This window comes from Plasmodium brasilianum, chromosome 9 (genome assembly GCF_023973825.1).
Source record: "Plasmodium brasilianum strain Bolivian I chromosome 9, whole genome shotgun sequence".
NCBI lineage: Eukaryota > Apicomplexa > Aconoidasida > Haemosporida > Plasmodiidae > Plasmodium > Plasmodium brasilianum.
Genome location: NC_090122.1, coordinates 2,010,713 through 2,025,673, shown reverse-complemented (window position 1 = coordinate 2,025,673; position 14,961 = coordinate 2,010,713). Strand labels below are relative to the sequence as shown.

At 24.9% G+C, this 14,961-nt stretch overlaps 3 protein-coding genes and 1 pseudogene across 4 annotated transcripts; 3 read left to right on the top strand and 1 right to left on the bottom strand.

Moving 5' to 3' along the window:
• Window positions 1-1,434: 1,434 nt before the first annotated feature.
• Window positions 1,435-5,099, top strand: MKS88_003042 (uncharacterized protein; the record flags this gene model as incomplete). The annotated part of the gene is made up of 7 exons (XM_067216100.1): window positions 1,435-2,222; window positions 2,690-2,775; window positions 2,945-3,213; window positions 3,435-3,576; window positions 3,720-4,006; window positions 4,462-4,717; window positions 4,762-5,099. The coding sequence occupies 7 exons, from the start codon at window positions 1,435-1,437 to the stop codon at window positions 5,097-5,099; spliced, it is 2,166 nt and encodes a 721-aa protein (XP_067073613.1).
• A 2,173-nt stretch (window positions 5,100-7,272) lies between these two features.
• MKS88_003041 (ras-related protein Rab-6) lies at window positions 7,273-8,881 on the top strand (the record flags this gene model as incomplete). Its single annotated transcript, XM_067216099.1, has 4 exons — window positions 7,273-7,288; window positions 7,640-7,680; window positions 7,876-7,941; window positions 8,381-8,881. The coding sequence occupies 4 exons, from the start codon at window positions 7,273-7,275 to the stop codon at window positions 8,879-8,881; spliced, it is 624 nt and encodes a 207-aa protein (XP_067073612.1).
• A 2,216-nt stretch (window positions 8,882-11,097) lies between these two features.
• MKS88_003040 (apicoplast import protein Tic20) lies at window positions 11,098-12,580 on the top strand (the record flags this gene model as incomplete). The annotated part of the gene is made up of 4 exons (XM_067216098.1): window positions 11,098-11,436; window positions 11,875-11,921; window positions 12,145-12,273; window positions 12,547-12,580. 4 exons carry the CDS (start codon window positions 11,098-11,100, stop codon window positions 12,578-12,580), a joined length of 549 nt encoding a protein of 182 aa, XP_067073611.1.
• Window positions 12,581-12,678: 98 nt separating this feature from the next.
• On the bottom strand, window positions 12,679-14,868 carry MKS88_003039 (annotated as a pseudogene). The gene is made up of 3 exons: window positions 13,889-14,868; window positions 13,229-13,520; window positions 12,682-12,882 (listed from the first exon to the last, which is right to left on the bottom strand). Coding segments are annotated over exons 1-3 (1,473 nt in total).
• Window positions 14,869-14,961: the final 93 nt, after the last annotated feature.

The following is a 14,961-nucleotide window of genomic DNA, read 5'->3' as shown; positions in this document are numbered from 1 at the left end:
GAGGGAATATATTAGTCAAAACAGTCCTCATCCAATTATAATTATGACAACTTAAAACACATAGATTTGCATAAACCCAGTAGTGTTGCATTAAGAAAGAAATAAATAAGCGAAGTATTAACAAAATTAAATGAAGAAATATGTATAATGCAAATTGGAAGAAAGTAAATTCTAATTTCTTATCACATACTTATTTTCTTTTTCTTTAGCTTCAAATCTTTTGTATTAATTTTACACATGTGTATGTTTCATAAATGAGTTTAACAGATTAGCAGTAACACAATGAATCATTTTTTCAGAATTACTTGTATAACATTGTACATCACTGCGGTCTCGTTATAGTCTTGAAAGTAAAGTGCTGACTTAGTACAGGGTACCACTGCATTTTTAAGAGAAAAGAACGGTAATACTTATTTTTTATTATTATTTCTTTTTTTTTTTTTTTATGTATGTATGTATGTGTATGTGTGTGTGTGTGCAAGTGGTATCCTTATAAAACAGTTCAAATTAAGAACAAAGGGCATTGTAGAATTTGTAAAAAATAAAATTTTTAATTGGTCCTTTTTTGGTAAATGCATTGGCAGTACTACGTACGCTCAAATATACATATATATGTGTATCTATTTTATTTTATTTTATTATTTTTTTTTTTTTTTGTGCTCAAGGGAGCACCTTAAAAAGGGTACTTAACAGTGAAATATTTTTGTTCATGCGTCCATCTATGCACTACAAACTAGCTCATTAGTGTTGTAACAAATATGAAGTTAATCATAAAAAGGATTTTTACTTTTTTATAATAAGTATATTAACATAATGTGATGGAAAAGCAAATGCTTCAGAATAAAATTGCTACACGTGTTAAGTACATTTATATATATTAGGGCATGTAAACATCTATTCGTCTGTGTATGCACACTTATATACACTAAAAAATATTACAACTGAACAGCTCTGATAAACTAAAATATATGTAAAGTGCAAACCTTCACTTCACATATATGTAAAAGTACAGATATAATTTCCCAAAAAAAATTTCGTCTTTTTTTTTCCTTCCTCATATATATTTATATACTCTGCACACATTTGTTTCAAACAAACTCCATTACGCAAAATTTGAGTTAAGACAATAAACAACTTTCATTCATTTAACAACATTCATTCATTTAACAACTTTCATTTTTAAATAAATAAATATATAAATATGTAGAAAAAAAAAAGTAGCGATTACAAGAAGCCACGAAATAGCACCAAATAAATGCAACAAAAAATATATTAAATATATTGATACTAATAAAATGAGGTCAGATAAAAACGCAAACCAAAGTAATTTTTCTACTTTTACCTGTCCTGTTCATACAATTAGAAGAAAAGAAAAAAAAAAAAAAAAAAACAGAGGAAAAATACCATTTAGAATTAAATAATATAAATAAATTTATGACAAGTATTGGCAGCCTAAAAAACAAAGTGAAATCGGCAATTTCACGAACTGTATCATTGAACAAGCAAATATGTGAAAAGAACAAATATGGTGGATATATGTATAACGAGAATATGTGCAATAGAAAAGGGAAATACGTAAACAGTAAGTCAGGCGAGAAAAAAATAAATTGCAAAAGTAGTGGCATATTAATCCGACCAAGTTGTAGTAACCAAACTTATAATTTGAACACTCACAATTTTTCAGTTGAAATTGGGTATAGCAAAATAAGAAAAAAAAGAGAAAATTTTAGTGATAATATTAGTAGTAATATAAAGGATAATATATATAATTTTAATAGCAATAACATTAATAATACTCGTAATATTAATAATAACAATAATTTCAATGGTAATAGTGATAATAACGAACGAGGAAAAAGCAAAAGAGACGATATTCACTCAAGCATGATACACTTCTCACGAGAAAATCCCTCTTCCGAAAATGCATTCAATAAGAAGAATAAATTCCTTAAAACGAAGTGTATTTTAAAAAAAATAAACGGGGAAATAAAAGAATTAAACGTGAAAGATATAAAAACAAAATTACCTAACTATGTGCCTTATCATCAGAAAACAGACAGCGTTACAACGTCTGTTTTCAAAAATAAAAAGACTTTTTCTTCTACACCCACTACTATAGAAAGTATAACTAACCTACCTATCGTGTACGATAATGTCCACATGAACACAGACTTAGTAAAAAAATGCAGACAAGCTTCACAAAATAAACTCTCCATTCTGAGGTAGGAAAAAAATAGAAATATACATACGCACACCCATATATATACATATATATGTATATATATATATGTGTGTACATGTAGATTCTCCCATTTTGCATTGGTTTTGTTTATTCCACTAATATCCTTTTTTCTGCACGCATGAAAGAGGTTTTTCCTCAAATGTTAAAAAATATTTTCCCTGTATTACTACTTTTTCATTTTTGAAGCAAAAAAAAACAAAAAAAACAAAAACTCTACTATAGTACATCATTAAGGGTACATGTATAATGATATTTCTGAATGTTCATTCAAATGGTGAATATCTGTATTGTAGCACTTTTTTGACCTATTTCTGTTCATAATATCGTTGCACCATCTCTTTGTAACAGTGGATATGGGGTATGTACAAACTTATATACAAATGAACATGCATACGTATATACATATATGTATGTGAGTGATTTTTCATTTTCCGCTATTTTAAACAGAAATTGTAACTGGAGCAATAAAATCCTTTCAAAAATCAAACTACCAGTTGGAAAAAACCTTAACAGTCAATCAGTTACAAATACAAGTAAATTACAATAATGCACTTTGGAGTAATTGCTTGTATACATATACATACGTACATATACATATATATATATATATATATATATATATATATATATATATATATATATATATATATATATATAATATCGCCTACATTTTTACGTCATTTTTTTATTTTATTTTTTAAGGGCTAAAACGTGGGGAGTTTCAAAATTCATACAATGAATATTTACAAAATATATCAGGACCAACTTTTAACCCGTTATCAAATAACGTGAGAAGTGTAAGTTGTCATCATATTAGTTATTGTAACGATAATAACAAAGAGCAAAATACTATTAGATCGGTCTCACAAAAACTAATATTTTGTAATACCGAAGTAGTCTATGATACACCAGTAGGGGAAGCAAAGTTTCGTGGTTTTCAAGATGACCTTATCAAACTTGAGTCTGTTCAGGTAACTATGATAAAAGAAAAAAAAAAAAAAAAAATTTGAAAAATTAACAGCGAAAAAGTGAAGTGTAAATTGTACATTCTTGGCCTTTTATCTAGTTTATTTTTTTTTTCATTATGAAACCACTTTTTGTGCATTATTAAATCGCTTTTTGGTGCAATTTCAAACCACTTTTTCGAATTTTTCGAACTCACGCAGTTTACCCATTCTTTTTCTCACAACAGAAAAAAGATGCTTTGTTGTTTCATTCATCTCAAGTCAAGCTCGTCAAAAGTGTTGTAACTCCTGATATGGATTCATTAAAAGAGAATTTAACAGGGATGGTTTTAAAGCACTCAAAAAATATGATCTTGAGCAAGTTAAAAAGTAAGTTGTAGTTACTATCTTCTAACAGAAAACCGATTCATATTATGACCTTTTATATTTACTATTCATTACTTTTATATATCTATAACTATATATATATGTTTAATTATTTATTTTTCTTATTTTTTATTCTTTTTTTATAGGCATAAAAAATAATAACCACAATAATTTTCAATATAGGCATAATTCCTCAACAAGAAAAAGCATCTTAAAAAATAAGGCAAAAATTTCCAAATGGAATTCTACAAACAGTAGAGGAAACAGTGAGTCTCACCTTAGCGACAGAGTCGAAAAGGAAGAAGTATGTTCATATGATCACCCCTATTCGCTAGAGGATTATAATGAAAAATTAAATAATTCTAAAAAATTATCATGTAATGAAGGTGTACCTTTATTCGGGAATAGTGCACAGGATGTAACAGTTGAGAGAGTAAGCTTTTTACTTTATTTTGTTCCATTTTGCTCCATTTTGCTCCATTTTGTTCCATTTTGTTCCATTTTGTTCCATTCTCTTCTATTTTATTTTCAAGCATATATTTTATTCTTACGGGAACAGTCCTGTTTGATCAAGCCCGCATACACATCATATGTATATGTAGGCATATATATGTACATAAGCATATGTATTCATACTTTCCTGAGTACAATCTGTTACATATTTTCAAATAATCCCTCACTTTTTTCCCCAATTCAGTTTTTTAGGAAAGCATTTTTCATTTTATAATTTAATATTTTTTAATATATTTTTTTATTTTATATTTTTTAATTTCTTTTTTAATTTCTTTTTTAATTTCTTTTTTAATTTCTTTTTTAATTTATTTTTTAATTTTTGTTTTTTAATTTTTTTATATTTTTTTTATATCTTTTCCCCCTTTTTTTTTACAGCTTCTAGCAGAAAAACCAAAAATAAAATCAATTCAAAAAAAAAAATGTATCGAAAAAATAAGTTGCTACAAGGTAATACACAAAAGTGATGATTTCATAAGCATATATAAAAACGAAGGTGAGAGAACGAGGAATGAACCATGTATCGATGTGTCTAGTCTGTTGTGCAAACCAGGATATGTAGGAAATTATTTATGTGAGTCAAATTCAACAAAGAATTATTGTCATGCTATGGAAGAGGATGACGAGATTGCAAGTAGGAATGAAGAAGAAGGGGTTAATATGAACACACTGTACAAGATGAAAAAAAAAAAAAAAATTACAATAACAACAACAATAATAGTAACAGTAATAATAAGAAGAAAAATAACAGTAACAAAAGTGATAACAATAATAGCAGTAACAAAAGTGACAACAATAATAACAGTGAAGTTGATAATAATTTAACGTCTACTAATAACTACGAGTTGAATGAGAAATTACAAATAGATGAATATGAACATATACAAGAGGAGTATAATACACAGTACAATTTTGAAAATGATGAAATTTTATACCATCTAAGAAAAGCTGTAATATGTTCACCTACACTTAATCTTGACTTACAGTATATTACACTTTTCGATGAAATACTATAAAAACACAAAAACGTAGGTGAAAAAAGCAAATTTCTTTCCATAGTCGTCTAAATGTTGGGGCGGGGGGCACCAAATGGATTAAAAGTAGTTATAACAGAAATGTTGAAAAAAAATACTGCTACTACTACTACTACTACTACTACTACTACTACTACTACTACTACTACTACTACTACTACTACTACTACTACTACGGTTACTTCCAATAATAATAATAATATTTTTAAAATTAGCTAAAAACAAATTCAAAATAAATGTTGTTAATGTAACTACCAAAATTCCTCTAGCGCGCTTATGTTGAGAAATAGTTCCTTTGATGATACCATTACACTTTCCACAAAATAATGCCAACAATTAGTATATTAACAATTTTATAAATAATTACATTTGACACGATGCGGTTGTATGTTCCAACAAAAAAAAACAAAAAAAAATTAATTAAAATACTATTCTTAATACTGTAAAGTTTAAATTTCATTTTTTTTTTTTTTTTTTTCTTTTTTTATTCTTGCTTAGGTAACAATTTTACAGTATCAATGATACACATTATTAAGCATTTCCATTTTTGGTTTATCAAATTTAATTTTAAATGTAGATATATATGTTTATATATATGCATATATATATGACTTTTTCTTTTCTTTAACATTTTTTTCATTTTTCATTTTATATTATAATGCAAGAAAAAAAATACAGTATAATTCTTCTATAATATAACTTACGTATTTTATTACACCTTTTTATGTTACAATATTGTGTACATTTTATTCCCCATGCATGTACATGAAATAGAAATTAAAGTATAACAGCTTTATATTATTATGAATAGCTAAATTGAATGGAAAAAAGAAAAAAAAAAAAAAAAAGTTAATAAAAAAGTGAATAGAAAAATGTACAGAAAAATGTACAGAAAAATGTACAGAAAAATGTACAGTAAAATGAACGGAAAAAGAAGAGGGACAAAGTGGAAAAGCAAAATGCAATCAAAAAGAGAAGAACTAAAACAAACACAATTACTCATACACAAAACAAATATTGCTGTATAAAAATATTATGTTTTAATTATTTTATCTTCCTTTATAAGTTGTAAACAAAAACAAGATTAAACATTTTAAAAAGTACAACAAAAAAAAAAGCTGTTTTTTTCTTATGAGAACTTAATTTTATTATACACTGCAAATTATAGTTTCTTTTTTTTTTTTTATTTTTATTTTATTTTATTTTTTTTTTTTTCTAAATATTCTTATATTTTAAACATTTATAAATAATTATTGTACATTTTATAACATTTTATTGATTATATATAATATTATACCTATACCCACAATGTTAAAAAATATTTATATATAATATATATATATAATATATATATATTTATATAAGTATAACAACATTGTAATTTTTTAAACAATTTTGAGAGATTTATATTAACCTGAACAACTCATGTGCACATGTTCTTTTGGTTGTTTTTAATATTATATACGTAACATTGCAAAATTCAAAAAAAAAAAAATAATAATAAAATTTAATAAAAATTAATAAAATATAACAAAAATGAAATGTAATGAAAAGTAAAATGTAATGAAAAGTAAAATGTAATGAAAAGTAAAATGTAATGAAAAGTAAAGTGTAATGAAAAGTAAAATGTAATGAAAAGTAAAGTGTAATGAAAAGTAAAGTGTAATGAAAAGTAAAATGCATATATAATGGCATTTTATTGTTAATGAAATTTTTTTTTTTTAATATCCAATGTTTTTATGTTATTTGTTTTCTTTTTTTTTTTTTATGTACAATTCATGTTCATATATATAATATATTATATATACGTATTGTGTGTATATATTTTTTTATCCTTTATTTGATTGTATTAAATTTTTTTTTTTTTTTTTCTCACAAAAACGTTTGTTTATAAATATATATATATATAATAGTTACACTAACATTTGTATATGTATATATATATATATATAAACGTTAGTACGTTGATACACATTTATATATGTATATAAAAGTAAGTGCTTAAAATAAGTAATATATGAAAGGAAAAAAAGGTACAAATTACATGTTGTGAATATTATGGATAAAAGAAATTTTTATTTATAACTTCCAATTTTTTTTTTTTAAACACTTTGAGAGTAAATCTTAGTTATTTACAATTTTTTTCGCATTAATAATGGATGAATTTCAGAGTAAGGGAAAACAATAGGAAAGAGAATAGAAATTATTTATATATATATAATATATATAATCCAAATATAATAAGATAAGAGGAAATAATTTCTTGCAAAAAGAACTTACGTCATGTTTATTATAAAAAATTAAGCTAAAGAATATAATGTTGAGCGTTTGTTTTTTTGTACACCATCACACATAATGTGTGTATATATAATGTGTATTCGTAGAACGTTGTGGAGGTGTCTTGCTTGCATACGTGACTGCTGAATGTTCATGCATATTTTAATTGCGTTTACTCCATATTGTTTTGTTAATCATCAATCTATTTTATTCTACAATATCTTGCAATTTTTTCCATTTTGTAGACTCAGGATTAAATAAGTATAAGCTTGTATTTTTAGGAGAAGTACAAATGAAAACGAATTATACGAAGAAAGAACAAATATAAATATAGTGTTTTATTACAATATATTATATTATTCTATATCTAAATCTATCTTATCTATTTATCTATATATATGCCTTTTTTTTTTTTTTTTTTTTTTGGTATTGACATTACGATTATTATTTATATTTTTATATCTCTTTTTACTTTGTTTAGCAAGCCGTTGGCAAAACATCCATAATTACAAGATTTATGTATGATACCTTTGATAATAATTATCAGGTATAGGGAAGAAGAAACCATAGGAAAAAAAAAAAAAAAATAATAATAATAAATAAGGAAATTTTAAACATTTATTCTCATCTGTTCATATGTATATATATTTATCAACTCTTCCAATGTACACATTATTTATTATAATAGTTTACATGCTTCAAAAAAAAAAAAAAAAAAAAAAAAAAAATCTTCCATCATCGTAATATTGTTAAAGATGAAAAAAGTTAGCTACGTAATTTTTTTTTTTTTTTTTTTTTTGTCAATGTAAAATAATTTTCCACATGCATATTATTATATATATATATATATATATAATGTACATATGCATAAATATGTATGCGTGGAAGAGCTTACGAATTGTAGCATTATTAACTTAAAATTTAATAATAAATACATGTGACTGTATATACTTTTTACTTTTTTTTTTTTTTTTTTTTTTTATTAGTCCACCATTGGCATTGATTTTCTGAGTAAAACTTTGTATTTGGATGAAGGACCTGTACGACTGCAGCTGTGGGATACAGCAGGTCAGGAGAGATTTCGAAGTTTGATACCAAGTTATATTAGAGATTCAGCTGCAGCTATTGTTGTGTATGATATTACAAATAGACAATCATTTGAAAATACAACAAAATGGATACAAGATATTTTAAATGAAAGAGGTAAAGATGTTATAATTGCATTAGTAGGAAATAAAACAGATTTAGGTGATCTTAGAAAAGTAACATATGAAGAAGGTATGCAGAAAGCACAAGAATATAATACCATGTTTCACGAAACAAGTGCCAAAGCAGGACATAATATAAAAGTTTTATTTAAAAAAATTGCAACGAAATTACCAAATTTAGAGAATACCAATAATAATGAAACGAATGTTGTTGATATACAACTGACTAATAATTCATCTACTAATGATAAAAGTATGTTAAGCAAATGTTTATGTTAATGCGCTGACATGTTAATATGCAAATGTGTAATTATGCTAATATGTTAATATGCAAACATATATATATATATATATATATATATATGTATGTATTTTTTTTTTTTTTATTATAGTTGTTAATTTTTTTTATAATTTATAAATTTTATTTTTCATCGAATTTTTAATAATTTTTTTATAATTAGGAATAATTTAAATTTAAAAAAAAGTAATAAAGATACATATTGTACATACAAGTGTATATATATATATATATATATATACATATATACATATATATGTATATGTATACATTGAATAATAAAAGGATTAAGATAGCTTTATTTTAATTTCAAATGTTTTAGTTTTTTTTTTTTTTCTTTTCCCTCTTCTTCTTATTGTTAAATTTATAATATCACTTACATTATTAATTGAGATCCTCACACTTTATTCACATATGATATGGACATATTTTAAATATTTATTGGTAATTACTCTTTGCAACAAGGTATTATAAATTTTTATTATTTCAAATTTGATCCAAAAAAAAGCTTCCAGAGCATGTGATTGCTACATATTGCTACGAATTGAACTTGTTGACTTTTCACTTTATCTTTCATTTTTCTGTTTACAGTTTTATTTGTAATTAATATATTTTGGACAACTAATTTGCAGTTTTCTATATTTTCTTTTTACTTCATTATATATCATTTCATTTACTTTTTTTTTTTTTTTTTTGTTTCATGTTATTGCTAATACGTTCCTTTTTATTTTCTTTGTTTTTTTCTTTTTCTCTTTTTCTCTTCCCTTCTTGCCTGTATTTTCACACGTTCTCTTTGAAGTTCGACGGTTAGGGTTATAAACATTCTTTTAATTGTTTTGCTTTTTTATACTTTTGTTGTTCAAAATGCTTTCCTTTGCAAATTGTTTATTAAAATATGATCGCGCATTATATATATATGTATATATCATTCTTTCAATTTCGTTAATATATGTTCTCTCAATATAACAAACATATCCTTATTTTATGCGCTTTGCCTTTTTTTTTCATCAAACATAGGTATGTAATCTATACATATATATATACACATATATGTACATTACAATGCAACAACACGTAAGTTAAAAAAAATATATTAATTTTTTTAACTATTACTAGGTGACAAATACCAAAAGTTATTTATCAAAACTTGCATATGAAACAAGAACTTTTATTTAATTAAACTTCGATTCATTTTTTGAGAACCAAACATATATGTTTCATCAATTATATGTAAACACAACAGATGAAAACTTAAAAAAAAAGGGTGTATTTTATATGTAATATATGGAAATGAAGCTATTTTCTTTTCTTCAAATTCGTCATAAATAAAAAAGATAATATAAAATAAAAAAAAAAAAAAAGTGTGAAACTTTTTAAGGAATTTTTATTCTCCATAAAGTTTTATATAACAATTCACATTTGTGCTACGTTTTTTTCGTTCATTTGTTTGTTTTTTATTATCTTTTATTTTGCTATATGTTAGTTCATTTAGCTATATGCAGATGTAGTTCGCTACATGCATATTTGTTTTGTTTTATTTTTATTCTTTTTTCAATGTACCATACAAGAATATCTAAGCATCTTACTTATATGAACAAATGAAAAAAAAAAAAAAATTCAACGAGTTTCCTTTCCTTTCCTTTTTTTTTTTTTTTTTTTTTTTTTTCATTATTTCTTTTGATACTTTAGTAACCTAAGTACACCCTTATATGAGCCATAATTTAGTAAAAACAAAAAGAAAAAAAAGCTTTTCATATCTTTTTATTTTTTTGCTATTTTTACAGTAATTTACATAAGAATGTATATTTGTAATATGCTTTTTATATCATTATGAAATATAAGACTATTGCGACAAGCCCAGGTTCAAGATATAAAAAGGTAAAAGCAAGTATGTGCTGGCATTTTGTCAAAATTCTTTTTCACGTATCAGCCATTTTTTTTTTTTTTTTTTCTATTAACTTCTTCCTTATGTGAGAATTTGTTTTTTTTATTTTATTTTGTTTTTGTGCATATAACGCACATATATGAAGTATAATACTGCAATATGCAAGATTCTTTTTCTTGAAATTTGTACACAGACAAAAATGAAATAAAAGACGTATCACTTGCCACGAACTTACTTACAACGTATCGCTTACAACGTATTCCTGACAACGTATTACTTATCAGTTATATATTAATTTTTCCTACTTAAGAGATGATTAAACTTTTAATAATTCATATATTAATATATTTTCTATTAATTACGAACGTATTGTCTTTTCAAAATTCACAAAAAGGAAAAGTTTATAATGTAACAAAAATCAGCTCGAAAAGTTATGCTACGTGGACAAATGCAGATAACAAAAAAAGTGTAAAATTATTTTATTCCTTAAAGAAAAATAATAGAACAAATAATAGCACACAAAAATATCAAATTAATGCTTCTTTAAAGGAAAAAATTAATTTAATATTTCATGGAGAAAGTGATATAACAATGTTAGACAAGCTTATAGCCTCCACTAGTTATATTCTTCCTTTTATGGATGCTATTCAAGTATAGTTCTTACGAGGAGGGGGGGGAGTTTATATAATTATTGTTTTTCCTTTTTTTTTCCTTATTTTTTTCCATATTTTTTCCTTATTTTTTTCCTTATTTTTTTCCATATTTTTTTCCTTATTTTTTTCCTTATTTTTTTCCATATTTTTTCCTTATTTTTTTCCATATTTTTTTCCTTTTTCTTATCCTCTTTTTTTTCCTTTTTCATATCCCTTTATTTTCAAAAATTTCTGCCTGTTAATAATATTTCCAGTATGTTTTATAATTGCTTGGGGTTATATTATTTTTTGATCGTGCTGTTTTGATGTACTCGGAATATTTTCTGTATTTCCTGATTTGCCAGGATTTATTTGTTTACTCCTTTTTGTTCACCTGCCCCCATATCTGATATCATTTAACATTTAATGTTTCATTTTTCCTTTTAAACAAATACAGGCCTTCGTCATGCCACTCATAAACATCCTTCCAATTTCTCTACACAAGTAAAATACAATTTTTATATATGCCCAAATTTATACGTAAAATTTTTACAGTTTTGTAATTCGTCAACAATGTCGAAATGGATAAATGGGGATATACGGAAATTTCATAAATCTGAAGAGTGTAATGTGCGTTTTTCACATGACTAATATACTCCCATTTTTTTTTTTTTTTTTTTTTTTTTTTTTTTTTATCAAAATGCTTATTTCTTTATCCCCTTTTCAGATATTTATTCCAAATTGAGAAAATAAACCAGATATACTCCTCCATTCCGTTTTTATCATTTGTTACATTTATGGGTTTATATTTCTTTTTCGTTAAGGAAAATAAATTCAAATTTCATTATTTTATTAGGTATCATCACATGCAGGTAACTACACTTTACTTGACAATAAATTAATATATATATTCACTTGGTTATCAAGTCCGTATACACAAGCGCAAAAACATTACTTCGTGTTCACACCAAAAAAAGAAATTCCTGTTAAGTTGTATTTTTACGTGCATATATGTATTTATGTATATATATATATATATATATTATATATATATATATATATATATATATATATACATACATGTATGTGTTTTTCTTTATTTTGCCCCCTCCCTCCCCCTTTTTAACAGAGCCTCATATTATCCATGTTCGGTTATGCATTAGCATTATTTTACTTCCGAGTTTTTCCATATTCTTATAATGACACAGATATCTTTAACTTAACAATATTATATTCTACTATGTCTATTTACTTTGGTTCCTTAATTATTCCTTTCATCGCATCTTTGCTTGGATAGTAAGATCATCATCATCAAAAATGAAAACTCCATTTCTTTACACAATCCATCATATTTGTCATATGTACCGTATGTATCATATGTATCATATGCATCATATGTATCATATCTTTTCATATCCTTTCTTTTCATTTTAACATTATCATTTAATTCATTTTTTTTCATTTTCTAAATACAAATATGGTTTTTCAACGATCTATAACCCTATTGCATTGGATATATACCGCAGTCTCCACCGAATTCACATAAAATATTTAAAATAAATATTTTTTGCTATTTATTTTTTTTACTTATTTTTCATTATTTTCATTGTTTATCATTAATTTTCATCATTTTTTTAATCTTCTGTCCTGTTCGTATTTAGTTACTCCTAATTACTTCTTGTATTCACTTTTATGCACTATCGTGTGCAAATGTTCATATATGGTCACACACTTACATATATGCATGTATATTTTCCTTTTTTTGTAGTTACATTGAAATTCCCGTCATATCAGAAGCCATTAAATTGCACATAGGTGAAAAGAAAACACATATCGAGGATATATAAATTTGTTCTACCATTTGTCAGTTCTCCTGTATTCAAGTGGTTCATAGTGTACAAGGAGCATTCGCCTGGTGACCATGTATTACTTCTGCCATCACAATCGTAGCAGTTACATTTACCATTAGTCCTATCAATAGTACTACTACAGCTACTGCTACTGCTGCTTCTACCGCTTCTACTGCTACTACAGTTAATAATATTCCCTTCACTAACAAGACTTCTATTATTATTGTTATTATTTTTTTTTTTTGCCACCCCCCTAATTTTAATTTATAACATAGAATTATATTTTCAAAATTATTTATGAATTATGAAATATGAAAAAAAAAAAAAATATTACTAGGATATTCACGCATATCACATTATTTTATTAACACAATTTTGGAAAAAAATATATTAAAAAAAAAAAATAAAATAAAAAAGATATAAGACTAAGTTAAATGATACTACCACATATAAACATATTATTACAAACAACCCATTGTCATACAACCACAGAAAAGGACAAATTTATTTGGATAAAATTGAATTGTTCTGTATGGCCTTACGGAAGTACACACGTACCAATGCACGAATATATGGACATACACGTATCTACCAATACATGTATGCCCCTACTGAGCAGACTAACTAACGTAATCCTTCAAGTAGTACACCGATTTTTTATCTGATAACCTTTTTCTTTTCACAGCTATTTCTTCCAATATATTTTTTAAATAATTTGATGGAATATTAAAACTTTTTGTAAAAATGGAAAAGGGTACCCCCTTTTTCCCCTCTTTTTCAAATATTTTAAACATACTAATTTTTGTTTTATCTAAATCAAAAACTTGCATTTTTTTAGCTTGTTTTAATTTTTGCTTTGACGCAGAAGATGAAACTAAGTTGTTGTCACTTTCGAAAAGCATTCTTTTGTTATTATTACTAGTAGTAGTGATAGTCGTAGTACTACTATTATTTTTAAGATATTTATTATCTTTATTATTTTCATTCTTTATATTATCATCAGTTGTATAATACTTAAATAATGTTTGTGTAGAATCTATATTTTCTTCATTTCTTGTTTCTATAATGGTAAACCTATTTTTTTTTACATTCGTGTTATAATGTCTTTCCTTTAAAACTAAAGAATAATCCTCATCTAATATTGGTAAGAAGGAATAAGTATGTTCACAATTTTTTATAATATCTGCACATATAACATAATCCACTTCTTTATTCCTCTCTGTTGATTCCTTTACAGGATTATTTATATTAATTTTACCTTTGCTCTGATTTGAATTTTCATATGTTGTATCACTCGCATTGCTATTTGACTGGTTTGTACTCTTACTTGGTTTTAACGACACTTTATTTTGTTTTAATATATAAGTATTAACCGTATTGTTTTTATTACATGTTAATTTTTTTACTTTATCACTATCATCCTTCTGAATATATAACGTGGAAATTTCACTATTGTTATTTTGTTCAAATAAACCCACAATATCCTTATGATTATAATTTAGCCATTTATTTGACACAAATTTTGGTACCTTTATCAGCTTTATGTTTTTGTTTTTCAAAAATGCTTTTGACAATCCATCGCTCTCTTTCGCACTTGTCATTTTGTATCCTTATTTTGCGTTACGTTGCATTGCTGTCCTTTCCCTTACTTTTATTTATTTTGCTATACTTTGCTTTATTTTGCTATTCTTCGC